Source organism: Lepus europaeus, chromosome 7 (genome assembly GCF_033115175.1).
Source record: "Lepus europaeus isolate LE1 chromosome 7, mLepTim1.pri, whole genome shotgun sequence".
NCBI lineage: Eukaryota > Metazoa > Chordata > Mammalia > Lagomorpha > Leporidae > Lepus > Lepus europaeus.
In genome coordinates, this window is record NC_084833.1 from 9,741,726 (window position 1) to 9,766,578 (window position 24,853).

General features: G+C 52.1%; 1 protein-coding gene and 1 pseudogene across 1 annotated transcript; one reads left to right on the forward strand and one right to left on the reverse strand.

Annotated features, from left to right (window-relative positions):
- LOC133763554 (heterogeneous nuclear ribonucleoprotein H3-like) overlaps nucleotides 1-13,395 on the reverse strand; it is a 44,222-nt pseudogene extending 30,827 nt beyond the window's left edge.
- A 538-nt stretch (nucleotides 13,396-13,933) lies between these two features.
- Nucleotides 13,934-24,802, forward strand: FTH1 (ferritin heavy chain 1). The gene is made up of 5 exons (XM_062197352.1): nucleotides 13,934-13,979; nucleotides 21,976-22,451; nucleotides 23,821-23,967; nucleotides 24,271-24,396; nucleotides 24,493-24,802. The coding sequence occupies exons 1-5, from the start codon at nucleotides 13,934-13,936 to the stop codon at nucleotides 24,655-24,657; spliced, it is 960 nt and encodes a 319-aa protein (XP_062053336.1). The 3' UTR covers nucleotides 24,658-24,802.
- Nucleotides 24,803-24,853: the final 51 nt, after the last annotated feature.

The window sequence follows — 24,853 nt, forward strand, 5'->3', positions numbered from 1 at the left end:
CAGTTCCCTGCTAAAAGCAGCAGCAGAGGAGATCCCGAAGAAGCTCCTGGCTTCTGGCTCCTGGCTCCTGGCTTCAGCCTGGCCCAGCTCCAGCTCTTGCAGCCATTTGGGGAATGAATCAACAGCTGGAAGATCTTTCTCTCTGTCTCCCCTCGCTCTTGGTAATTCTGTCTTTCAAATAAATAAATCTTTTAAAAATGCACTAAAAGTACAGTTTACAGGAGAAGAAAGGCAAATATTTTAAAACTATATTTAAAAAAACACTCAACCTCACTTTACAGTAACAGAAATGCAAGTTGCTCCAAGAAACTATTTCAAGCTGATCAGATTGGCCCAGATCCACAAGTTCAACAAAATACTCTCTTGTCCAGGGTGTGAGAAAGCCCAGTCTCACAGGTTGCTGGCGGGCGTGGGAAATGACACAATCCCTGTAACAGGGACTTGGACAACATCTAGAAAAACGCCTGTGTTTGCCTTCGGATCTGCAGCAATCCCACTTCTAGGAATCTGCGGCTCTCCGAGCAGCATACGAAGCTACTGACGCTGTAGCAGCCGAAGCCCAGAGAGAAGCCAAGTGTCCCTCAGAAGGATTGGAGAAATAAACATCCACACAATGGAGCACTTCACAGCCAGACAAAGAACAAAGATCTCCGCAGACAATTCCAGTGGGATTCTCAGGACACTTTGTCAAGGAAAAGAACACGGTGGAGAAAAATGTGCATTATGTATTCTTTAAGAAGGGACAATAAAAATATAAGCAAAAATGTAAATTATAAATCCTTATAATTAAATTATAAATATTAGTGGCTTAAAAAAAGAAGGAGTAAGTTAGGCAGGAAAAAAAGATGCTAGATTCCTTTTAATGTCTTTTTTTATTTGACTTTGACCACACGCACATTTTGTATTAATTATAAAACTAAATAAAATGATTGGAAGCAAAATGAAATAAATACCTCCAACTATGTAATGAATTGGTAGCATAAACACAGAGAGGAACTAATCCAAGTAACATTAACAAACATTAATTTGACTGTAACTTTTTAGTGGAATTTACCCCCAAGAAAGAAAACTACAAAGAGAAAATATTAAGCTGTTTTCAATGACTGTTTAGTGGCAGTCTTGGGGTTGTTACCCTAAAATTGCTGTGTACGTGAAGGAGAAAATGTTCCTTCGGAAACGGAGATTTAGAGCATGGGCGAGCTGTAATTCAGATGCGAATCCTGTAAAATTAAGCAAAACCTCCCAATTCTGAATTGAATCAAAAGCCTCAGAATGAATTCATATTTCTTCTTAAAAAAGAACGTCCTACTTCTGTCCTCTGAGAAGGCCTGGCATGACAACACAGGAATAATGAGTACTTCTACTATCCAGATGTGGCTTCTTTTTGTTTGTTTGTTTTTAAAGATTTATTTTGGGGGCCGGTGCTGTGGTTTAGTGGGTTCAGCTGCCATCTGCAGTGCCAGCATCACGTATGGATGCCAGTTCGAGTCCCAGCTGCTCCACTTCCAATCTAGCTCCCTGAAAACAGCCTGGGAAAGCAATGGAAGATGGCTCAAGTGTTTGAGCTCCTGCACCCACCTGGGAGACCTGGATGAAGTTCCTGGCTTCTGGCTTCAACTACTGGCCCTGCTCCAGCCATTGGGGAGTGAACCAGTAGATGAAGATCTCTCTCTTTTCTTTTCTTTTTTTTTTTTTTTTAATTTGTTTGACAGGTAGAGTTAAGACAGTGAGAGAAACAGACAGAGAGAAAGGTCTTCCTTCTGTTGGTTCACCCCCAAAATGGCTGCTACGACTGGCACTGCGCCAATCCGAAGCCAGGAGCCAGGTGCTTCCTCCTGGTCTCCCATGGGGGTGCAGGAGCCCAAGCACTTGGGCCATCCTCCACTGCACTCCCGGGCCACAGCAGAGAGCTGGACTGGAAGAGGAGCAACCGGGACTAGAACCTGGTGCCCATATGGGATGCCAGCACCACAGGCAGAGGATTAACCAAGTGAGCCACAGCGCCAGCCCCAGATCTCTCTCTTTGTATCTCTCCCTCTTCCTCTCTGACTCTGCCTTCAAATAAAGAAATAAAACTTAAAAAGAAAAGTTGATTCCTTAACCAACAAAACAAAAGACTTGTACACTAAAACATTAAAAGACACAAAAACATTAAAAGACACAAAAAAAAACATTAAAAGACACAAAAAAATAAAAAAATTATGTGTGAATTGGAAGAGTTAATGTTGTTGAAACTTCAATAACACTCAAAGTGATCTACAGATTCAATGCAATCTCTATTACAATCCTAATGACATATTTTGAAATTCATATGGCATTTCAAAGTACCCCCAAATAGACAAAACAATCTTGAAAAAGGATAAGGCTAGAGCTCTCACACTTTCTAATTTCAAAACATATTACATGGGGCCAGCCTGTGGTATAGTAAGTTAAGCATCCACCTGCAGTGCCAGCATCCCAGATGGGTGCCAGTTCCAATCCTGGCTGCTCCACTTCCAATCCAGTTCTCTGCTGTGGCCTGGGAAAGCAGTGGAAGATGGCCCAAGTCCTTGGGCCCCTGCACTCAAGTGGGAGACCCAGTGAAAGCTCCTGGCTCCTGGCTTCGGATCGGCACAGCTCCAGCCTTTGGGGTCATTTAGAGAGGGAACCAGCGGATAGAAGACCTCTCTGTCTGTCTCTCCCTCTCTCTGTCTGTAACTCTCCCTCTCAAGTAAATAAATAAATCTTTTTAAAAAATATATTACAGGCTGGCGCCGTAGCTCACTTGGCTAATCCTCCGCTTGCGGCGCCGGCACCTCAGGTTCTAGTCCCAGTAGGGGTGCCGGATTCTGTCCCAGTTGCTCCTCTTCCAGTCCAGCTCTCTGCTGTGGCCTGGGAAGGCAGTGGAGGATGGCCCAGGTCCTTGGACCCTGCACCCCCATGGGAGACCAGGAAGAAGCACCTGGCTCCTGGCTTCAGATTAGCACAGCGCGCCGGCCGTAGCAGCCATTTTGGGGGTGAGCCAACGGAAGGAAGACCTTTCTCTCTGTCTCTCTCTCTGTGTCTAACTCTGCCTGTCAAAAAAAAAAAAAAAAAATATATATATATATATATATATATATATAACAAAGCTACAGCAGTCTCAATAGTATAGTATTAACATATAGAGGGAAGAGCCCAGAAATAAACCTCACATTAAAGATCAAATCTTCTTTTCCCGTTTGAGTACCCAGATTACACAATGAGGGAATGACGGTCTCTTAAATAAGTGGTAGTGGGAAAACCGGGTATCCATGTGCAAGAAAATGAAGACAGACCCTTATCGTACACCATTTACAAAATTAGCTCAAAAGATTTGAAGACCTAAGCACAAGACCTGAAATTATAAAACTCAAGACAGTAAATAAGGGAAAATCCTCATTGGACTGGGCAAGATTTCTTGGCTTTGATACCAAAATCCTAGGCAGCAAAAGCAAAAATAGACAAATGGGACTATATAAAATTGAAAAACTGCTACACGGCAACGAAAATCATCAACAAAATGAAAAAGCAACCTACAGAATGGGAGACAATGCCTACAAGCCATGTATCAGATACAAGGCTAATATCCAAAGCATATGAAGCAGATGTAGGTGTAGGCACTATTGGAACAGTGGTTAAGACACTGCTTGGGGCCGGCGCTGCAGCTCAATAGGCTAATCCTCTGCCTGCGGCGCCGACACACCGGGTTCTAGTCCCGGTCGGGGCGCCAGATTCTGTCCTGGTTGCTCCTCTTCCAGGCCAGCTCTCTGCTGTGGCCCGGGAGTGCAGTGGAGGATGGCCCAAGTGCTTGGGCCCTGCACCCGCATGGGAGACCAAGAGAGGCGCCTGGCTCCTGGCTTCGGATCAGCGCAATGTGCCAGCTGCAGCGTGCCAGCTGCGGCAGCCATTGGAGGGTGAACCAACGGCAAAAGGAAGACCTTTCTCTCTGTCTCTCTCTCTCTCACTGTCCACTCTCCCTGTCAAAAAAAAGAAAAAAAAAAAAAAAAGACACTGCTTGGGTGCTTGGGACATCCGCATCCTATGTTGGAATGGCTGGATTCAAGTCCCAGCTCCTGACTTTGAGCTTGGCCACTGAGGGTATTTAGGGATGGCAGTGCTCACTCTCCTTCTCAAATTAAAAAAAAAAAAGAAAGAAAGAAAAAAAGGAAAAGGAATGAAGAAAATCCTGACATGAATAAGCTACAAAATGCCTGAAACTTGAAGATGTTAGGCCAAGTGAGAAGAGCCGACCACCAACAACCAAATGCTATACGGCAACTTGCATGAGGTTTCTAAAGCAATCTTGAGACAAAAAGTACAATGGTGGAAGCCATGGTGGCATGAGGAAGATATGGGGAGATGTTCAACAGGTGCGAGAGAAAGATGTTCTAGACAACTGTACAATAATGTACCCAGAGTAAGCAACACCGTGACACACACTTACAGGGTATAATGAGGGTAGTTTCCTGTTACATATTTTTACCGCATATTTAAAAGACGTACATAGTGCCTATGCTGTAGAGGCTGGTCCTTAGCCTCAGGCTGGGTATCCTACCTTTCCCTGGAGAAGAGGCATCGAAGGAGGTGGAGTCCCCGGCTGCGGCAGCAGGGCCACAACGGGCCAGGAGACCACAGTGGCTGGAGCCCTGCAAGAAAGCAAGGGGCAGATCCAAGAAGGAAGGGGGCTGGGCACTGTGGCCAGGAGAGGCAGCGGGAGCCGTGGTTCTTGCACCTGAACACCCCCAGATGTCTGCCTGTGATATGGGGCCCAGAATAGGCAGGGAGTTGGATTAAACCCTGCCCAAACTCTACTCTGTTTGTATATTCAATTGGGGCTCCCCCCTACCCCATACAGGGGACTGTTGGACCTGGAAGCCGTCTCCCCATGGGTAGCTCTCTGGCTCTCTCATGGCAAGCATCTCGCCTGAGTGCATTCTCGCTTCCTCACTTCAAATATAACCTGCCTTCATGTATGCACTTTACTTAGGTCCCAGCTTTGAATTTCTATCTCACGCTGGGGCGAGAACTTGGAATGGAAGCTGGAATATACATTCCCACAACACCCGACTACTCCTTGAATTGACTTGGCTTGGGGATTTCACTCCCTCCCCACTGCACCCCCCACACACAGTCAGGACGCCTCTGCTGTTGAGCTCCTCTGTGGCGCTCTCGGGCTCTCAGCACACCCTGAATCACCTGCTCTGTCCACACATCTCTGCTGATTCCAAAGCCACCAGCCTGGGCCGCAGGGAACACACAAGCTCGGGCTCAGTGAGCTCTGCCTCTTCAGAACCTGGCTGTGAGCTTGGCTTAGCACAGGGCCGTCGGCCAGCGTTAAATGGATCCTGGGGAAATTGAACTTACTTGGCGCTCTGGTCACACCAGCTGGAAGGGGAGAAATGGAGGCATCTCCATCTCCAGTTGATGAATGACCATGCAGAGGCCCAGAGACGTTGGCAACTGTCCCAAGGTCGCTCTGCTAGTTCATGGCCTGGGTCCATCTTCTGCAGGTCTGGCTCCTGGCCTGGAGTTCTTTGGGAGTGCACACAGCCATCCTGACCCACTGCTCTCACCCGGAAAGCTTACTCCTTTAGGCACAACAGGCCCAGGTCCATGAGCTTTGCAAAGAAATGAATTGGTTCCTAGATTCAAAAAGAAAACAGCAAAATCCATAAAATCAAATGTATATGAACTGGAAAGCTGTCATCTACTGCAATTGAAATCCACTCTTCTCTAATTATTTTTCAATCACATTGAACGTGGGATGTAGACGTGTATTAAAGAATTTGCCATGGTGTGCAGGGGATCCTCCAGAACTGAAGTGCTGAGCCCCTCCAGGTCCTCAGACAGACCCCTGAGGGCGTGGCCTGGGGGTCCCAGCTCCAGTGTTCTGCCCCTGAGCTCACTGTATTATTCAGTGGAATTAGATTCCAGCAAGTCAGAGCACAGGGCACTTGGCAGAAACTCCTCCTGTCTCCAGGGAGCCCTGGGGCCCAAAGGCCACTTAGACCTGCACATCGATTGCATTTCCCTGGTTTTGTTAAGCAGGCATGTGCAATCAGATACTCTGAGAGGCGGTGCTGGCTCAAGGACAACAAAACCCAAGGCCTTTTTACAATGCTTGTGAGGGCAGGGAGAGGAGCTGCAGCCCTGGCTGCTGCTGGAGAGTGGGCCTTAGGATGAGACCCCAAGGTGGGAGGGTGGACCCCAGAGAATCATCGAGAAATGGGCCCAGCACCCTGATGGAACCTAAAGTCCACCTCCTCTGGGTTTTTCATTCTACATGAGCCAATACACCCACTTGGCTGCTTAAGCTGTACAGACTAGGTTCTATCTCTTGAAACCAAGATCACCAGACTTATGTGACACCCGCCATCCCTCTCTTCTACCCACCCAAGGCACCACGGGTACAAAAATTTATGAAATCCATGCATAGCATTCTCAGATTATGGATTTTCCATTAACTTTGAAGACTCATTATTAATTATTAGCTTAACTTATCAAGTCCTACTTTAAGAAAAGACTGAGTGTAACCCACCCAGCTGGGTGGACCTTGAGCTTGAGGGGAAATAAATATAGGAGTTTGGAGATAAAGGGCTCATTTAACTGCCTAAGCTTAAGGCAAATTCCAGAGGCCAGTCCCAGTCCCTGAGATTCTCATTCAGGCCCCTCAAGGAGAACCTGCAGAAGTGTTCCAGGGTTACAGGTGTCTTAACTTTCATTCCAAGTTCTTGTCCGCACAGAGTTCAAAGCGGAGGCGTAAACACAGTGCACAAGCGAGAGCAGGATTTATTTAAAAGAAAGAGAGTGAACATACATTCCCACATGAGTGTGGGCTTCCCCACACGGAGCGGGGTCCGCCCTGAGTTGAGCCAGAGAGCCGCCCCTGAGAGGGAAGGGGAGGCCAGGGTAGGACCCATAAGCATGGTCCAGCAGCCAAGAGCCAAAGAAGGGCCCCTCCCTCCCTAACAGTCCCTTTTAAGAGATGGGGTTATGCCCTAATTTAATATACAAGTGGAGTGGAGTTTAGCATGCCTGAGGTTTCATGGGAGCTCCACATGGAGCTAACATCCATGTGGCCATCATGGCATCGCCTCCCTCCTGGTCCCGGATGAGACACAGGTGCACCATGGGAAAGTGGATGTACTGGATTGACAGGAAAGGGGGTGGAGCTACAACACAGAGCAATACAGAAATTGTGAAAAACAATTCTTCCAGCTTTATTTGTTCCTACTTGACTCCTTGCCTTGTTCACCCATATCAGGAGAGGCCCTCCCATCCAATGAGTTAGTGCAAAGAACCATATCTCAAGGAATGAAGGGCTCCTCCCTTTCACAACAACTCAATGACCTCCAGCCCCAGCTGGGGCCGGTGTGTATGGGATCTGTGTACTGGGAGCAGAGGTGAAAATGAGGCCCCTGTGTCCTTGATCCCAGTCTTCCTGTGGCACCAGAGGAATGGTGACGCCATGGCACAAGGGTCTACTGTCACTAGGTAAAAACTGAAGGAGTGAATGTCAGCAAGAGAACATGGCAGAGAATTAGCTCCAAGTCCAGGAAGACTCCTTGTCAGAGGCAGGCTTTGGGTGGAGTTTAGAGAAATAATAAAAGAAAACAGCTTTGGGAGCAAAGACATAAAAAGACAGAGTAGGGGCCACTCAGGACCTGGGGGTGCTCTGCAAGGGGCTGTTGTGGATGAAGCAGAGAGCTGACGGGGCTGAAGGAGCCACGCCAGGAATGAGATCCCGGCAGCCCAGTCTGTTCTGCCATTGGCCAGGCACCCGTGCCTGGCACACAGCAGCAGCTGCCAACAAGCAACAGCTGAAGAGTGAGGACACTCAGCAGTGGAGCTAGCGGCACCAAAGAGAAGGGCAGGCCAGGTCAGGGTGAGCACACCAGGAGACCTCCCAGCGGCTCCCTCCCTGGCCTGGGCTCTGCTCTCATTTCCCCCACTGACTCCTGGTTGGAAACCCTGCACACTTGGACCTTGTTCTGCTCATCAGGAGACGGTGCTGCCTCAGGCCTCACTGGGTTGCTCCTTGCTGCTCACTTAACCCCGGGGGTCCCAGTGAGGAGCAGCACGTGTGGGCTCCGTGCGGTCCTGGCTGCAAGCCAGCATGGTAGGGCACTGGTGGGAGAAATGGCTGTGACCACCTGAGGACAGATATGATCTGACCACTGTGTCTTCACTACCTGACTCCAGTGCTCGACCCAGGCCACTCCCTTGGAAGACACTTACTGAATGAATAGCTTGATTGATTTTTTTAACATTTTTATTAATTTGAAAAGGTAGAGCGAGACAGAGAGGCAGAGAGAGATGTTCTACTTGCTGGTTCACTCTTCAAATGCCCACACAGCTGGGACTGGGCCAGAACAAAACGAAGAGCTCAGTCCAGGTCTCCCACACAGGTGGCAGAAAATCAACTATTTGGGCCATCGGCTGCCTCCCACTATGCACATCAGCAGGAAGCTGGATGAGAAGTGGAGCTGGGACTCAAACCCAGGCACTCCAACATGGATGTGGGTGTCTGAAATAGCTCCTTACCTGCTGTGCCAGATGCCTGCTCTGCTTGTTGAATCGCCCCCTTCCAGTCATTCACTGCATGTGCAAAGGAAGTTGTGTATACAACTTTCATGTCCACACACAGTCACGCATTGCTTAATGGCATGGGTCATTCTAAGAAGTGTGTTGCACCACTGTGCAAACATCATAGAGTATGTTTACACACACCTAAATGGGGTAAAGGTGGCCTCTTGATGCAATCCTGAGATACAGATGAGATGCATGGGGAACTGGTGTTACGGTGCAGCGAGCTAAGCCGCACGAGTATCCCATACCAGAGTGCCAGTAGAGTCCCAGCTACACCACTTCCAACCAAGCTTCCTGCTGATGCACCTCGGGAAGCAGCAGATGATAACACAAGTACTTGGGCCCCTGTCACCTATGTGGGAGAGCATGATGGACCGCTCAGGGATGCAGAGAAAGCTGAGGGTGGGCTCAGGCTCCTTTGAGGAGCTGGCATTGCTGTGGTTCACGAGTTGGTCCCACTACACTCCCGGGGTGTGATCAGAGTCAGCTCCAGGGACCCTCAAGGCTCTTTCAGGCAAGTTTCCCTGGTCCTCAGCTCCCACCCAGGACTGAGGAGCCACGATATCCTCCAGAGGGGTTACTCGCAGCTCCCTAACATGCTAGGAACTCCAGCGGACGAGCTGGAGAGGCACCACGGTCCAGACGAACAGCCAAGCCCATAGGAGCATTGTATTGTTGAGCGAGTGCAAACAAAGGAGCTCCACACATTGATAAAATTTGATGGTCCTTTATTGCCGGAGGTGGAGAGTGGGCTCATACCCTAAAGAACTCTCGACCCTGAAGCCTAAAGCAACAGGGTTTATAAAGGCAAAAACCACAAAATCGGGAGGGGAATACATGGTTGCTAGGAACAGGGGGAATACATGGTTACCGGGGTCAAGCTGACCTAAAACCTATGCGAAACTAGTATCAATTATAATCTTGACAATACCAGTTACAATCTTATAATCCTGACATTAATCCAGGTATTGGTTTTAATTATATGTAGGACATAGACAAATTACATTTTTATCATTAACCCAGGTGCAACCTTTCTACTTTCAAGCTTGAACAATTATGCTAGGGGGTTCCTATGCTCTGCCAAGTGTGATGCAGTGGACTGCTATTGTTCTACTGTTTTAGATCGTAGTTTCAGACCAGAGTCTCACGGTGGGGGGGGGGGGGGGGCACCTTCCCAGAATGGAGTCTCAAATGCTCCAAAACGGAGTCCCTACTGTCAAGGTGCTACTTCAGTATTGCTGAGCCTTGAGCCCTATTGTCAGACACTAGAAGATGTACCCTCAGGGCTCAGAGTGGGCCCCTGCACAGCCGCCCTGCTCGGGGACACCAGAACAGCCAGGGGCCTGCAGGTCCCCCACTCACCTCCTGGGAGTGCCGGCCACCACCACCATGCTCAGGAGACAGCTCAAGACCAAGCCCACTGTCTGATCCCCGATGGGGCCTTCCTTCTGAGGAGCCCCAGAACCTCCACCAGACAGGCCCGAGTCACTGACGGAATCAGCGTGTTCATTTTAAAAATCACCGGTTACAGGCCGGCGCCGCGGCTCACTAGGCTAATCCTCCGCCTTGCGGCGCCGGCACACCGGGTTCTAGTCCCGGTCGGGGCACCGATCCTGTCCCGGTTGCCCCTCTTCCAGGCCAGCTCTCTGCTGTGGCCAGGGAGTGCAGTGGAGGATGGCCCAAGTGCTTGGGCCCTGCACCCCATGGGAGACCAGGAGAAGCACCTGGCTCCTGCCATCGGATCAGCGCGGTGCGCAGGCCGCAGCGCGCCTACCGCGGCGGCCATTGGAGGGTGAACCAACGGCAAAAGGAAGACCTTTCTCTCTGTCTCTCTCTCACTGTCCACTCTGCCTGTTTAAAAAAAAAAAAAGAAAAAAAAAAAAGAAAAAGAAAAATCACCGGTTACAGCTTGGCCGTCGACAGAATCACAGACTGCTACAGAAGTGCCAACGGTCAGGTCAAAGGCAGGCGTCGGCTGGCCTGTGCCTGAGAGTCCAGGCCTCGGGAGCCGCTCCCCACCCACAGGGATGCAGTCGGCCCTGTGGCTCTCCTGTTCTGCACCCTAGCTTTCAACTAATGGTGAACCAAAAATATTCGAGAAGAGAAGAATCATAGCTGCACAGAAGATGGCCCAAGTGCTCAGGTTCCTGAGACCTGGATGAAGTTCCAGGATCCTGGCTTTGACCTGGCCCAGTCCTGACCATTGCAGCCATCTGGGGAGTCAACCAGCAGAAGAAAATCAGTTTCTCTCTCTCTCTCCCTCTCTCTCTCTCTCTCTCTCTCTCTCTCATTCTCCATTTCAAATTATTTAAGTAAATATAGTTTTTAAAGATTTATTTTTATTATTTTACTTGAAAGAGTTATACAGAGAGAGGAGAGGCAGAGAGAGAGAGGTCTTTCATCTTATGGTCCACTCCCCGGTTGGCTGTGCCGATCTGAAGCCAGGAGCCAGGAGCTTCTTCCAGGTCTCCCACGTGGGTGCAGGGGCCCAAGGACTTGGGCCATCTTCTACTGCTTTCCCAGGCCACAGCAGAGAGCTGGATCAGAAGTGGAGCAGCCGGGTCTTGAACCAGAGCCCATATGGGATGCCGGTGGCGCTGCAGGCAGAGGATTAACCAAGTGAGCTGTGGCGCCCGGCCCCAATTATTTAAGTAAATTTTTTTTTTTTTTAATTATGGAGACCGGCACTGTGGCATAGCAGGTAAACCCACTGCCTGCAGCACTGGAATCCCACATGGGCGCCAATTCAAGTCCTGGCTGCTCCTCTTCTGATCCAGTTCTCTGCTATGGCCTGTAAAAGCAGTGGAAGGGCCGGCGTCGCGGCTCAATAGGCTAATCCTCCGCCTTGCAGTGCCGGCACACCGGGTTCTAGTCCTGGTCGGGGCACCGGATTCTGTCCCGGTTGCCCCCCCTTCCAGGCCAGCTCTCTGCTGTGGCCTGGGAGTGCAGTGGAGGATGGCCCAAGTCCTTGGGCCCTGCACCCCATGGGAGACCAGGAGAAGCACCTGGCTCCTGCCATTGGATCAGCGCGGTGCGCCGGCCGCGGCGGCCATTGGAGGGTGAACCAATGGCAAAGGAAGACCTTTCTCTCTGTCTCTCTCTCACACTGTCCACTCTGCCTGTCAAAAAGTAAAAAAAAAAAAAAAAAAAAAGCAGTGGAAGATGGTCCAAGTGCTTGGGTCCCTGCACCTGCGTGGAAAACTTGAAGAGGCTCCTGGCTCCTGGCTTTAGATTGGCCCAGCTCCAGCCATTGCAGCCATTTGGGGAGTGAACCAGTGGATGGAAGACCTTTCTGTCACTCCCTCTCTCTGTAACCCTACCTCTCAAATAAATAAATAAATATTTTTAAAAAATAATTATGACTGCATGAAACATGTACAAACTTTATTTTCTTATCATTCCCTAAACAATGGAGTATAACAACTATTTACATAGCACTTACATTGTATTAGGTATTATAAGCAATCACAGTATACAGGAGGGTGTGCATGGTTTCATGCAAATGTTTGAATCATGTTATACAAAGGATCTGAGCATCCTTGGGTTTTTGTACCCTCGGGGGAGTCCTAGAACCAGCCCCCCATACACCTGCAGTTCACAGACCTCCAGGCAACGGACTCTCCAGGGTCATCTTTCTCCGTGCCTCAAGATCCAGGGTCACAGACTCTACTGAGTGTCAGGCTTGCAGTCATGGCTGCCTCGTTTGCCAGGGCTGGAAAATTGCCCTACATTTAGAACCCAGGTTCTGGTAAGGTAGCAAGGTAGATAGTAGAGTCCAGAGCTGTGGCACAGCAAATTAAAGACCTGGCCCACAGCACAGGCATCCTATATGGGCACAGGTTCCAGTCCCAGATGCTCTACTTCTGGTCAAGAACCCTGCTAATGCAGATGGGAAAGCAGTAGAGGATGGCCCACATGTTTGGGCCTCTGCACCTGTGTGGGAGACCTAGAAGAATCTCCTGGCTCCTGGCTTCAGATCAGGTCAGGCTGTAGCCATTGTGGCCACTTGGGGAGTGAACCAGTGGATGGAAGACCTCTCTCTCTCTTTCTCTGTCTCTACCTCTCTCTGCAACTCTGTCTTTCAGATAAATAAAAATAAATCTTTTTTTTTTTTTTAAAAAAGGTAGATAATAGATATTTGGCTGGTTTACTCCGCACATGACTGACTGGGCCAGGCCAAAGCCAGGAACCACAGACGTCATCTGGGTCTCTCACAAGGGTGGCGAAGATCAAGGACTTGGGCCATCTTCTGCTGCTTTCCCAGGCCATTAGCAGGGAGGTGGATCAGAAGTGGAGCAGCCAGGACTCAAACCGGCATCCATACGGAATGCTGGCATTGTAGGCAGTGGCTTAACCTGCTGCACCACAACGCTGGCCCTGTCACGGGAGAAAAGAGCCCTGGAAGCCGTGGGGAATTCTTGTCTTCACGCAAATGTCCTTGTTCAGTAACCCTGTTAGCTGGGGTTCAGCCCTCTCCCTGGGGGCAGCTCAGGGGACTCCCCCTGCCCTGCACCAAGAGGGCCATTAGGACCAGCAACAGTGTGCTAATAATGTCCTAGGAGGATTTTTCCAGAACTCCACAGCCAGACAACGCCCTACCCACAATCTCCCAGAAGAGGGAAGAGGGGAGAAGAAACGGGGGCTCCACAGTGGTGTAACGGGGGTCCACAGTGGTGTGCCTAACGGCTCCTTTACCAGGCCCTTCACTGAGCAGCCCGCCCGGTCTCTCAGGTTGTACTTCTCCTCGTTAAACCTCGCCACCTCTCTTACCGCTGCTGTCTCACAGCTGAGCCTCCCAACAGCCATCTCGGGGAACAGCTCCACACAGAGCCCTGTGTGTCCCCAGCTCTGCAAGTGGAGGCCGGGAGCCGCTTGACCTCTCTGACCTGGAGCTTTCTGATTCGAGAAAGGGAGCCGCTGCAAATCTGCTGCCCAACCTGCTCCTCTTACGGGCAGATTTCTGCCCCAGGGTGTCAGCTTGCTCTGGGCGCAGTCATCCTGCTCGGCCCATTCCGTTTCTGAAATGATAACGACGCCAAGAATGTGCTGGTTCATCCCCAGGAAGCCCGCGGTGTTGTTTTCTAGTAGTGAGCTGGTCTTTCGCCAATCCTTCTGCACTTCCTCCCAGACCCCTGTTGACTGTCCATGAGTTCCCCCAGCTGAGGAAACACGGTGACCACAAAAGCAACCAAAACAAGGCTGTGACCACCGCCTCCCTCTTCCCACCACCTCGCTGCGTCCTCGGGCCTCTGCTGGGGACGCATCCTCCAACCCCAGAAAGACTGGCTTACAGTCATCTGCCACGTGGGTGTAGGTCTTAAGTAAAGATGGAAAAACCAGAACTATGAGGCAAGGGGTACGGGGTGGCCTGTCCCTCCATAACAGGAAAGGTGAGTAAGAGCTGGGCTGTGCGTTCCGGCCAAGTTAAATCCAGCCCGAAGTTCTGGGCAGCCTGTGAGCCCAGTGCTGTGCTGGGCACTGGGGTGGGGAAGGGAGGGGGAATGCCCGGATGGGTAGGACAGGAGCCCCTTCTCCTTGCACCATGACAGGGCAGTGAGACATGCATGGTCACAGTGCTAGAGGCACAGAGCGGACACTCTCAACCCTGTAGGGAGATGGCAGCCTCTGGGCAGGTTTTAGACAGAAAAAGTCAGGGGCAGGGGCTGGCGTTTTGGTGCAGCAGGTTAGGCCGCAGCTTGGGACACCCACATCCCATGTCGGAGTCCAGGCTAAGAGTAGCCTGGATCCATATCCTGATAATGCATGGGGCGGGGGAGAGGGAGGGCAGCAGATGACGGCCCTCTGCTGCCCATGTAGCAGGATGAAGTGTCGGACTCTCGGCCTTGGCCTCGTCCAGCCCTCGCTGTTGTGGGCATTTGAAAAGTGAACCAACAGGATAGAGGATCCCCCCTCCCCCATCACTTTGCCTTTACGTTGTGGCAGGCAGTGTGGGCAGAGTAACCCAGCTGCGCCAAGTCCTGGGTATGAGAGGAGCGCTGGCAGGCTGGAGAGAGGCCCCAGGAGGTGAGTGGCTGACAAAGGGGACCCATGTCAGGCCACTCGAAAGGGCTGCAGTTGTATCTCTAGGGCAGTGGGGAGCCCGTGAACCTTCGCGTTTCATAATGCTGAGATGTGCAGGAAGGGACAAGCGAGAGAAAGTGAGGCCGCCAGAGGTGGCAGAGGCGGGGAGAGAGGAGCCTGGGACACCAGAAGCAGCCGCAGGCTAACCGAGGCTTCTTCCGCACTCATGGTGAGGTGTTGGGGGTCCCGGCTGCCTGGTGGGACGTTGCGCTCCGCAGTGCTGGTCATGAGGCCTCAGCTTCCGGCCCAGCCAGATTTGCGGGCGTGCTGCGGCAGCACCTAAGGCAGCTTCCTTGTCGTGGTGAGGAGGCTCCCGGGGGCTCTCACCAGCGGCTTCATTCTGCTGACTCCCAGCACTGTCCCCAGGCTGCCCTCTGCTTCCGCCTCCCCTGGGCCTCAGGCTGCCGACTCTCACATTCCTAAGGAGCTTCCGTGTCTGGTCCCCTACTCCCTACACCTGCCACGAGGGAGTCTGGGAGTCTCCCCACCCCCACCTGTGCAGCCCGACCTCCCGCTCAAGTCTTCTCCCTCAGCAGCTGAGCCCCCACCGTCATTCAGGGCACTGGGTTTGTCCAGGCGCCCCCTGGGTGTTGGCAAAGTGAATGAGAGCCAACACCATGAAAGGTCAAGGCAGACATTGATGTGGGAAAAGTCAGGGAGACAGAGAGTTCCTGAGCTGGAGGCCACACCTCCCCTACCCCCATGTAATGCTATCAACCCACCTGTCAGTCAGATGACCCCTTACCTGGGGCCAGGGGCAGTACTATGTAAGCACTCCCCTTTTTGAAGCTCATAAGAAGACTGATATAGGGGAGGGGGCTCTCTCTCTCTCTCCCCTCCCGGACCCAGGGAAAGCAGGGTAGGGAAGTCCCTCTTCACCCTTCCTGGCCCACGCTCCCTAAATAAAGCCCTCGTGTGCCTTAGTATTCTTCCCACTTTGTAAATAAACCTTATCACGCTGCATGCCGTGTTTGGGCACTACAATTCTCTGGGGCCACCACTGTGGTGTAGCGGGTAAAGCCGCTGCCTGCAGTACCAGCATCCCATATGGGCGCTAGTTTGAGTCCTGGCTGCTTCACTTCTGATCCAGCTCTCTGCTGTGGCCTGAGAAAGCAGTGGAAGATGGCCCAAGTGCCTGGGCCCCTGCACCCATGTGGGAGACCCAGAAGAAGCTCCTGTTTCCTGGCTTCAGATCGGCACAGCTCCGGCCGCTGCAGCCATTTGGGGAGTGAACGAGCGGATGGAAGACCTCTCTCTCTCTCTCTCCCCCCCCCCTCACTTCCTCTCTGTGTAACTCTTTCAAATAAATAAATCTTAAAAAAAAAAAATCTTCTCTAAGTAAAAGGCAAAAGCCTGGAAGAGGAACTTGGGCCTAACTTACTCCACAGCTACACGCGTCTCCATATCCATGAGGAGGCACTCTTAGGTCCCAGCTACCCAGGGCCCTGGCCAAGCGTGCGAGCCATTTTTCTCTTTTCTCCTCCTCTGTGGCTGCTGGCTGTTGGTCCTCATCTGTCACTTTGTTTTGTTAGGCTGGCCTGTCCTGAGCACAGACAGCCGTGTGGACATGCCATGTGGCTAGGTGCCAGTTGCTAGGGTGCAACATCTACTGTCATGAAGGGGGCACTTGGGGGGCAGGGGGACACTCAGCAGAGCAAGGAAGTGACCTGGCCTCAATGCTGTAAAGAAATGCAGGACTCAAAGTTCAGAAAGTCAGTGGAAGGATACAGCAGGGGACAGGTGAAGGCGGGACCCTTGGCCTGCAGGCGCCTGTAGTCCTAAGGTAGGGACCACACATGCAACCAGGGAGAATTCCAGGACAGCCACCAAGCTACAACCACTAGAACTGGAAAGGCCCTGGCTGGCGCTATGCTGATATCTGGGGACATAGCCCATAGCTCGAAGTCCAGGGGGAAGGCAGCAAGCAAGCCAACAGCCAGGGCCCAGGTGATAGGTCGATGGCAGGCGTGTGGAGTGCTGGCTCTCCCAGCCAGAACTCAGTCCTGCCTCTCAGGAAGCCCCAAGGTGACTTAAACACATGGGTCTTCCTTCCACAGGGGTCCCTAACATTCTAGGCAGCGGCTTTTGGCACCCTCTAAGAAGACAGGAATTCGATTTTTTTAAAGTAATTTAATCTTCATATACTTATGTGCTTTTTGGGATTTTTAAATTTTCATTTACTTGAAAGGCAGAGAGGACAGAGATAGATGGACAGAGAAAGATCTTCCATCCATGAACTTGTTCCCACAGCCAAAGCCAGGAGCCAGGAACTCCAGCCAGGTCTCCCATGTGGGCAGCAGGGACCCAAGTGCTTGAGCCATCATCTGGGGCATCCCAGATCGCACATTAGAGGAAGCTGGATCAGAAGCAGAGCCAGGTCTTGAAACCAGGCACTTCAATATGGGACACATGCCTCCCAGTGTCTTAACTGCTACATCAAACACCCCTCCCAACAGGGGAATTCTAAGTACCTAGACTTTGAGCCTATATGGTCTCATAGGCACTCACTAATGATGTAAGGACAAGCTCTCCAAATCAGGGCAGCATCTCTAGAGATGTATCCGAGTCGGACTGAGCATTGCTTTTCCCAGTTCCTGAGTTTCTGAACTTCCTACATGCTTCACTTTACTTGACTCCAGGGGAGTTCCATATGAAAACATCGGCTCTTGGGTTAAAATGTCGCCCAAGGGGCCAGTGCAGCTGCTCAGTAGGTTAATCCTCCGCCTGTAGCATCGGCATCCCATATGGGCACCAATTCCAGTCCCGGCTGCTCCTCTTCCGATCCAGCTCTCTGCTGTGGCCTGGGAAAGCAGTGGAAGATGGCCCAAGTGCTCAGGCCCCTGCACCCACACAGGACTGGGAAGAAACACCTGGCTCCTGGCTTCAGATCAGCACAGCTCCAGCTGTTGTGGCCATTTGGGGAGTGAACCAACGGAAGGAAGACCTTTCTCTCTGTTTCTCCCTCTCACTGTCTGTAACTCTACCTCTCAAATAAATAAAAATCTTTTTCAAAAAATGTCGTCATGCTCTCCCAGTTCCAGCCCTGTAGCTTTTGTTCCTTGTGACCGGCTTGCAGGGTGCATTCTGGGCTCTGTTGTTCACTTAACATTGTTCCGTGTACACATTCCCACACCACATTTACTGTGCCGTTTCCCACAGGGGCTCCATCCTGCCAGGTCTCAGCCACCTTGGACAGGCCTCGCCTCCCGATCTGTAAAACACGGGGCTTCAGGCGCCCGAAAGCCCCTTCCAGGCCAGGCCTTAATTTTCTAAGAGTCTACGTTCCCTAGCTGTGGAATCCCAGATTATATCTGCAGAGCCTCCACCCCTGGAAAGGAAAGAGACCCAACATCTACTGAGAACTCACAGAGGTGGCAGGGCACTGGGAAGGCGACAAGGAGGAAAAGTGGCACCCCCACCCCACCCCCAGGGACCAGGCTGGAATTCCCCAGACACCCCAGGCCAGCCTCTGGTCTTTGTCCCATTAGGAAATGCACACTCTTTCCTCCCTCTTCCCATAGTTAGGCCACAGCCCTCCAGGCCTTCCGACTTCCCCTCCCCACCATGACAAAGCACTTTTGCAGGCCAGCCTCAAGCCCTGCAGCCCAGCAGAGTGCTGAGTCATGCAGGGGCAGCAGCTCTCCACAAGAGCCCCCACCACTGCCCTCCTGCATCGGCAGGCAGCCTGGGCTGTTCTCCTCCAGAAACAAGGGGCTGGCTCTTCCCGCCACCGCAGGCCCTCCCGCTGGGAGCGGTTGTCCCGGGAGGCCAGCCAAACTCCACGCCTCTCAAAATCACGAGGAGCTGGGGCGGCAGTGGGGGTGGGGACAGGATACTGCTCAGCAAAGGTCCAAAGACCAGACCGCAGCTTCAGGACAGTCTAGAGGCTTGGATGTAGCAATTTCGACATGTAGCGTTCCCAAAAGGTGGGGAATGGTTGTACGTGCGTGCGTGCACACACACACCAGCCAGCCTTTCCCAGCGCTTCTGCAGCAGTAGTTTTGCCAAGCACTGCAGCTACCTAGGTGTCTAACCAAGTGGGGAGCCAACCCTAATTCATGAGACCTCCCCTACAACACACCAGCTTCCCTCCTGTGGGTCCAACTCTATGCTGCCTCTGTCTACCTGGAGGCCCTGGAATTCAGCACTTCCAGGCCAAAACCAAACCGGCCTCCCCAGCAGCCTTTTCCCAGACCTGCAAGTCCTGGTGATGGCAGCCGCAACCCGGCTGCCAGTCTCCAAAAAGCTGGGGGCCTCTCTGACCCACTCCCAACCCCCACATGATCCATTCAGCCACCTCATCCTGTCTTTTCCTTGCCTCTCAAATCTGCTCTCTGCCCCCTCTGCTCTTTGAGAACTAGGATAAGTGTCTCGCAGCTGGTACGGGCCTTCTTGTCCAACTTCACTCCGTCCTGAACATGTCAGCCTTGCATCCATCTGTTTGTGCAAGAACTACTGAGCACCAAGTGATAAGTCTTTTGCAAAATGCTAAGAGGGCAGGGAGTGCAGAGACCAAGAAAGAAACAAGGCCCCTCTTCCAGGGGCTCACAAGTGGCAGGAGCAGGGAAGACAATCAAAAAGCCCTTAGAAAAAGGTGTGGTTTATATGTTTATAGCATTATATAAGGGCCTTCAGAAAATGCATTTTATGAAAAAGATATGCATGGATTTACAAAATTTTTGCACCAAAATAAACTTATCTTTTAATTCTACTTTCTCATGAACGTTTTTTGAAGTATTATCATGTATGTAAACATACATATACATATGTATGTATATACCTTGGTTATTGTTCAACACTTATATGACCTACAAATAGCACTCTTAACTGTTTACATCTTCTGACTTACAGTTTTCCATTTGTAAGTGGTCAAATCTGCCAGCTATCCTTCTGGCAGCCTTGGAAGAACACTCCCAAGTGATAAAAGATAATGTCTATATATTCTTCTCGAACTTCATGGGGTTTTTTTTGTTTTAAGGCTTGGATTTTTTAAAAATCCATCTGGAAATGTATTTTTAAATACAGAGTGAGTCACCTTTTTCCACATGACTATCAATTGTTTCAGCATCGTTTGCTGAAGCCGTTCTTTCTTGAACCTGAAACATCACTTTAGCACACGCCAAGTTCCCATATATATATATATATATACACATATATAGTTAGCGCTCTTACTGCATAAGCGAGTCGTCACCTGCTGTGCCAGTCCCACACCGCGTATAGTACTTTCTTGTATTTTAAGTATCAGGAGAAGCTAATCTACTCTCATAATCTTTTTTTTTTTCCAAATATCTAGCGGCTCTTCTACACACTGACTCTTCCAAATGAACTTTAGATCCTTGTGTCAAGTTTCCTGCCTACACACACACACACACACACCTAAAACAAACCCCACTGTTTTATGGAAATTGTGTTGAATGTATAGGTTTATTCAGGGAGAATTGACATCTTTATAAAACAAAGACTGGCCACTCATTTATAGAAGTTTTTACTTTTTTTTTAGTCCAGCGGTAAACCTTTATAGCTCTCTTATTATCTGCTTTTCAAAAATTGATTTGATAGCAGTTACAGAGAGACAGACACAGAATGAGAAGAGAGATTTTCATCTGCTGGCTCACTCCCCAAATGGCCACAACTGCCTAAGCTGGGCCAGGCCAAAGCCAACAGCCAGGAGTTCAACCTGAGTCTCCCACAGGGGTGCCAAGGGGCCCAGGCATGGGGACCATCTTCTGCTGCTTTCTCAGGTGCATTAGCAGGGAGCTGGATGCCAAGTGGAGCAGCCGGGACTTGAGCGGGGCCTATATGGGATGTCGGAGTCACAGACGACAGCTTAACCTGCTGCACAATGTCTTCATACATTACATACCAACTTCATTCTTAGGTACTTTGAAATGTTGCTGCCAAGAGAAGTGAAATTGGCATTCTTTCATCCACACTTTTCTTTTATTACCCTTTCTAGCTGCTGGTTACTTTAACACAGGAAGACTCTGCGTCCCGTACAAGCATACGCTGGATTTTTATCCTAATAGTTTTTCCTCTGATTCAGTGCAAAGTTTCTAATAACAAAACCAATGTCGCTATTGTGCATGTTGTCTCCTTTGCTCTTTACACATGCTGTTCCCGCCGCCTGGCTGCCTGGCATTCTCTTCCCACCTCCGTGCCCTATTGCACCTTCCTGCTAACTTTTTTCTTCAAACCCAGCTCAAGGATCACTGGCTTAGGGAAACCTTCCCTGAGCTGGCCAGACTGGGTAAGGCGCCCCATTGCCTGGCAACATCTTTCTGCTCACTCTTCCGCAGCCCTAAAGCCAGTAACTTTTTTTTCCCGGTGAAAGTAGCCTCGGTTCATTTTGAAATGAACGTGGTAAAAACCCCCAAGGAGACATCACCCTAATTCTAGCTCTTCTAGTATTTCCATAGAGTTGCTTTTCAGTGTGTGTGGGGGGGGGGGGGGGGTGTTGGAAGTCCAGCTTTTCTGAGGATCTTTTTGTGTGAAACAGGCCTGCTTGGAAAACTTGTCACCTCCCTGCCAGGGCCTCGCCCGGAGCCAGCTCCAGGTCTGCCACCCACAAACGCACACTGGCCCGGCGCCGCTGCAGGACGCAGCTGCAAGCCACAGATGGTGGCCCCGCGCGCCGGGCACCTGCCACCAGCCCCGCGGCCCTCTCAGCCTCTCTCGGAGAAGAGCCCGTGAGAAGAGGCCATCTTGCAGCCTGCCTCCAGCTCCAGCGGCTTCTTCCTCCTCGGTGACCCCGAGGTGTGCCTCTGAGTCCCCAGCGCTCGCCCCGGTCACCCCGCGACTCCCTCTCCCTCGGGACAGTGGTCGCTCTCTAACACGGCCCGCCCAGCTTTTGTCTGGCACGAAGCGCGCCAGGAGCCATGTTTGCTTTCGGCTGAAGGCAGCGAGAAGGGCCGGAGGGGAGCGGGGGACCGGACCCCAAGCCGGCGGCCGTGGGGCTCCCTCCGCTTCTGCTGCCCTGGGCCCCTCGCCAGACTCGGGGGAGGAGAAAGTGGCCGCTCCCAGCCCAGCCTGACTCACTGGGCCAGCGAGGCCCAGGCTGTTACCTCCCATTTCCCAATTTGCTTTACGAGGTAACTGCCTCGGGGTATGGTAACTGCTTCCCCACTGCCACGATTGCAACACCAGGTCCCTGGACCCCCCCACGCAGTGTCGGGACCCCCACCCGGGCTCGGGGCTCCAGAGTCGTCCCGTTTCCCCCCACCCCAGTTCTAAAGCCCCCAGCCCCACTGGGCTCCGCGATGGGCTTCCTGCCTCTCCAACCCCACTAATCGGGGCCTGGGGGCCCAGGGACGCCCCCCCCACCTCGGACCCCGGGACACCCCCGCCCCCCGCGGGGCGGGAACGGCGCGCCCACAGGAAGGGGCGTGGCCCGGCGGCGGGCAGTGCCGATTGGCCGAGGCGGGCCTGACGTCAGCTCCCGCTATAAGGCCGCGGCGGGCCGCCGTCAGCGCCAGACGTTCTTCGCCGAGAGTCGCCGCGGCTTCCTGCTTCAACAGTGCTTGGACGGAACCCGGCGCTCGACCCCCGCCCCGGCCGGCCACGCAGAGCCAGCCCTCCGCCAGCCTCTCACACGCCCTCGGACCGCCCGCAGGCCCTCGCCGCCGCCCCCGCTCCGTGCAGCCGCCGCCGCCGCCTCGCCGCCGCCCGCCATGACGTCCGCGTCTTCCTCGCAGGTGCGCCAGAACTACCACCAGGACTCGGAGGCCGCCATCAACCGCCAGATCAACCTGGAGCTCTACGCCTCCTATGTGTACCTGTCCATGGTGAGCGCGGGCGGGCCTCAGGGGCCCGGGGCGGGAGCGGGGCCGGGGGCGGGCTCCCCACCGCCGCCTCCGTGCGCCCTGCTGGAAGATGGAGGCTGCTCGCCTCGTCCCGGGCCGCCGCTGGCGCAGGAGTCCGGGCAGTTGGCCCTTGGCACCGTCGCCTCGGAGGACTCCCTCTTGGCCCTGACACCTCTGTATAGAGAGCACGGCGTCCTGAGACTCCAGGGTTGCAAGATTTGCAGGCTGTACAGTCAAGGAGGTGGGCTTCTGCACCCCCATGCCGGGCCCCTGCCCCCGATCACGTGTCCCGGAGCAGGATCCAGCTGCGATCCCCCTGGGTGCCGCAGGGCCCTCTGGGTAGTGGTGTCTCATGACAGCCTTGGGGGCTGGTGCACAGTGGCTTATCTCTGGGGGCAACCGTCTCCACCTCTCTGCTTATCTCCAAGTCCCACTTGCATTGAACCGTATCTCCAGAGATCTCCCCTCCTGTGTGCGCCTTGGAGTGCTTTATCTTTTGTCCTTTTCTTTGGAAGAGAACTCCGAGTACTTGGTTCCAGTTGGTTCCCGGGGAAGGAATCCTCCCATGCAGGTGGCGTGGGAGGGCGGGGAGTTGGGTCTAGAGTTGCCTTGTGGTTGTGCGAATTGTCCAAGAAGAGGCAGGTTCCAAGCAGAGCTGAAAATGGACCCTGGGTTTCGGTGACTTCCCATTCTCTTTCAGGATCTCTCAAACACAGCAAGTGTCCAAAGCTGAAAAATCTAATTTTTTTTTTTCCTTTCTGCTGATAATATGTGTATGCCAATGTATTGCCCACAGATAGCATCTTGGTGTTAATTTTTAACTCGGCAGCCTGCTGTGCACGGTTGGCAGGTTGTAGCATGGTCGATCAGGGAGGGAGGGAAGAGGGGACAGAAGTGCCAGGTACATACTCTGCCACCCTCTCCAAACATGGCACTGTGTTAATACAGATCCTCAAGACATTACTTGGGGCCGGTGTTGTGGCACAGCCGACTCCGCCTGCAACCCCGGCATCCCGTATGAGCGCCGGCTCCAGGCCCAGCTGCCTGACTTCCAGTCCAGCTCCATGCCACTGTGCCTGGGAAAGCAGTGGGCCCCTGCCACCCCCATGGGAAACCCTAATGGAGTTCCTGGCACCTGGCTGCAACCCGATCCAGCCCCGGCCACTGCAGCCATTTGGGGACTGAAACAGCAGATGAAAGATCTCTCTCAGCGCTCCCTCTCTTTCCCTAACTCTGCCTTTCAAGTAAATCCATCTTTAAAAAAGACACTCTGCCTAAGGCAGTTCCCTGGTGTACTGCCTGTGGGTCCCTGGGGAATCCCTGACGGACTGTGTCTGTGTTCTCCTTTCAGTCTTACTACTTTGACCGTGATGATGTGGCTTTGAAGAACTTTGCCAAATACTTCCTCCACCAGTCTCACGAGGAGCGGGAACACGCCGAGAAACTGATGAAGCTGCAGAACCAGCGAGGGGGCCGGATCTTCCTTCAGGACATCAAGGTGAACTGCTTTTAGGGTGCTTTGTAACCAGCAGCGTCCGGGTGTCAGAAATCACTTGGAGACTAGCACTTCCCCTCATTTATCAAACGGCGACACAGCGGCCTTATGCCCTTTGTGTCTTCTTGGCCTGCCATCAAGACTCAGGTTGATAAACAGTAACGGTCAAGGACGGGAAATTGGAAGCCGTTGTCAGGGGCAACTTGGATGCCCCTTTGACCAAAGCGTGGTGGTTAAGTGTTAGGTGCCTGCTGCCCTGAGTTGGGTTCATTGGCAGATGCATTGACCTGTCTTCCTCCCATTCAGAAACCAGAGTATGATGACTGGGAAAGTGGGCTGAATGCGATGGAGTGTGCGCTGCACTTGGAGAAAAGCGTGAATCAGTCACTACTGGAACTGCACAAACTGGCCACTGACAAAAATGACCCCCACGTGAGTATGGGCAACCCGGGGAACACGTGGAGGAAAGTGTTTGCCTAAGGGGTTGGAACGCTGACCAGTGGACATTCTCCCTGCCCTCTTTTCTAGTTGTGTGACTTCATTGAGACGCACTACCTGACTGAGCAGGTGAAGTCCATCAAGGAATTGGGTGACCACGTAACCAACTTGCGCAAGATGGGAGCCCCCGAATCTGGCATGGCAGAGTATCTCTTCGACAAGCACACCCTGGGACACAGTGACAACGAGAGCTAAAGCCTTAGGCTAACTTCCCTGGCTGTGCACCAAGGCAGTGCCTGCATGTTGGGGCTACCTTTACCTTTTCTAGACATTGTACCAAAACATCCACTTGCATACTTTAATTTGTACCATTCCTTCAAATAAAGAAATTTGGTACCCAGCTGTCTTGGAGATCGTGGGATGGGCCCTCAGTCTCTTCAGGCTGTCTTCC

Bases quoted from the DNA above. Each gene is read 5' to 3' on its own strand.
- FTH1 (XM_062197352.1), top strand. From the start codon at position 13,934: ATGAGGCAAGGGGTACGGGGTGGCCTGTCCCTCCATAACAGGAAAG. The intron at 23,968-24,270 runs GTGAACTGCTTT...CCTCCCATTCAG, and splicing joins TCTTCCTTCAGGACATCAAG to AAACCAGAGTATGATGACTG. The intron at 24,397-24,492 runs GTGAGTATGGGC...CCTCTTTTCTAG, and splicing joins CTGACAAAAATGACCCCCAC to TTGTGTGACTTCATTGAGAC.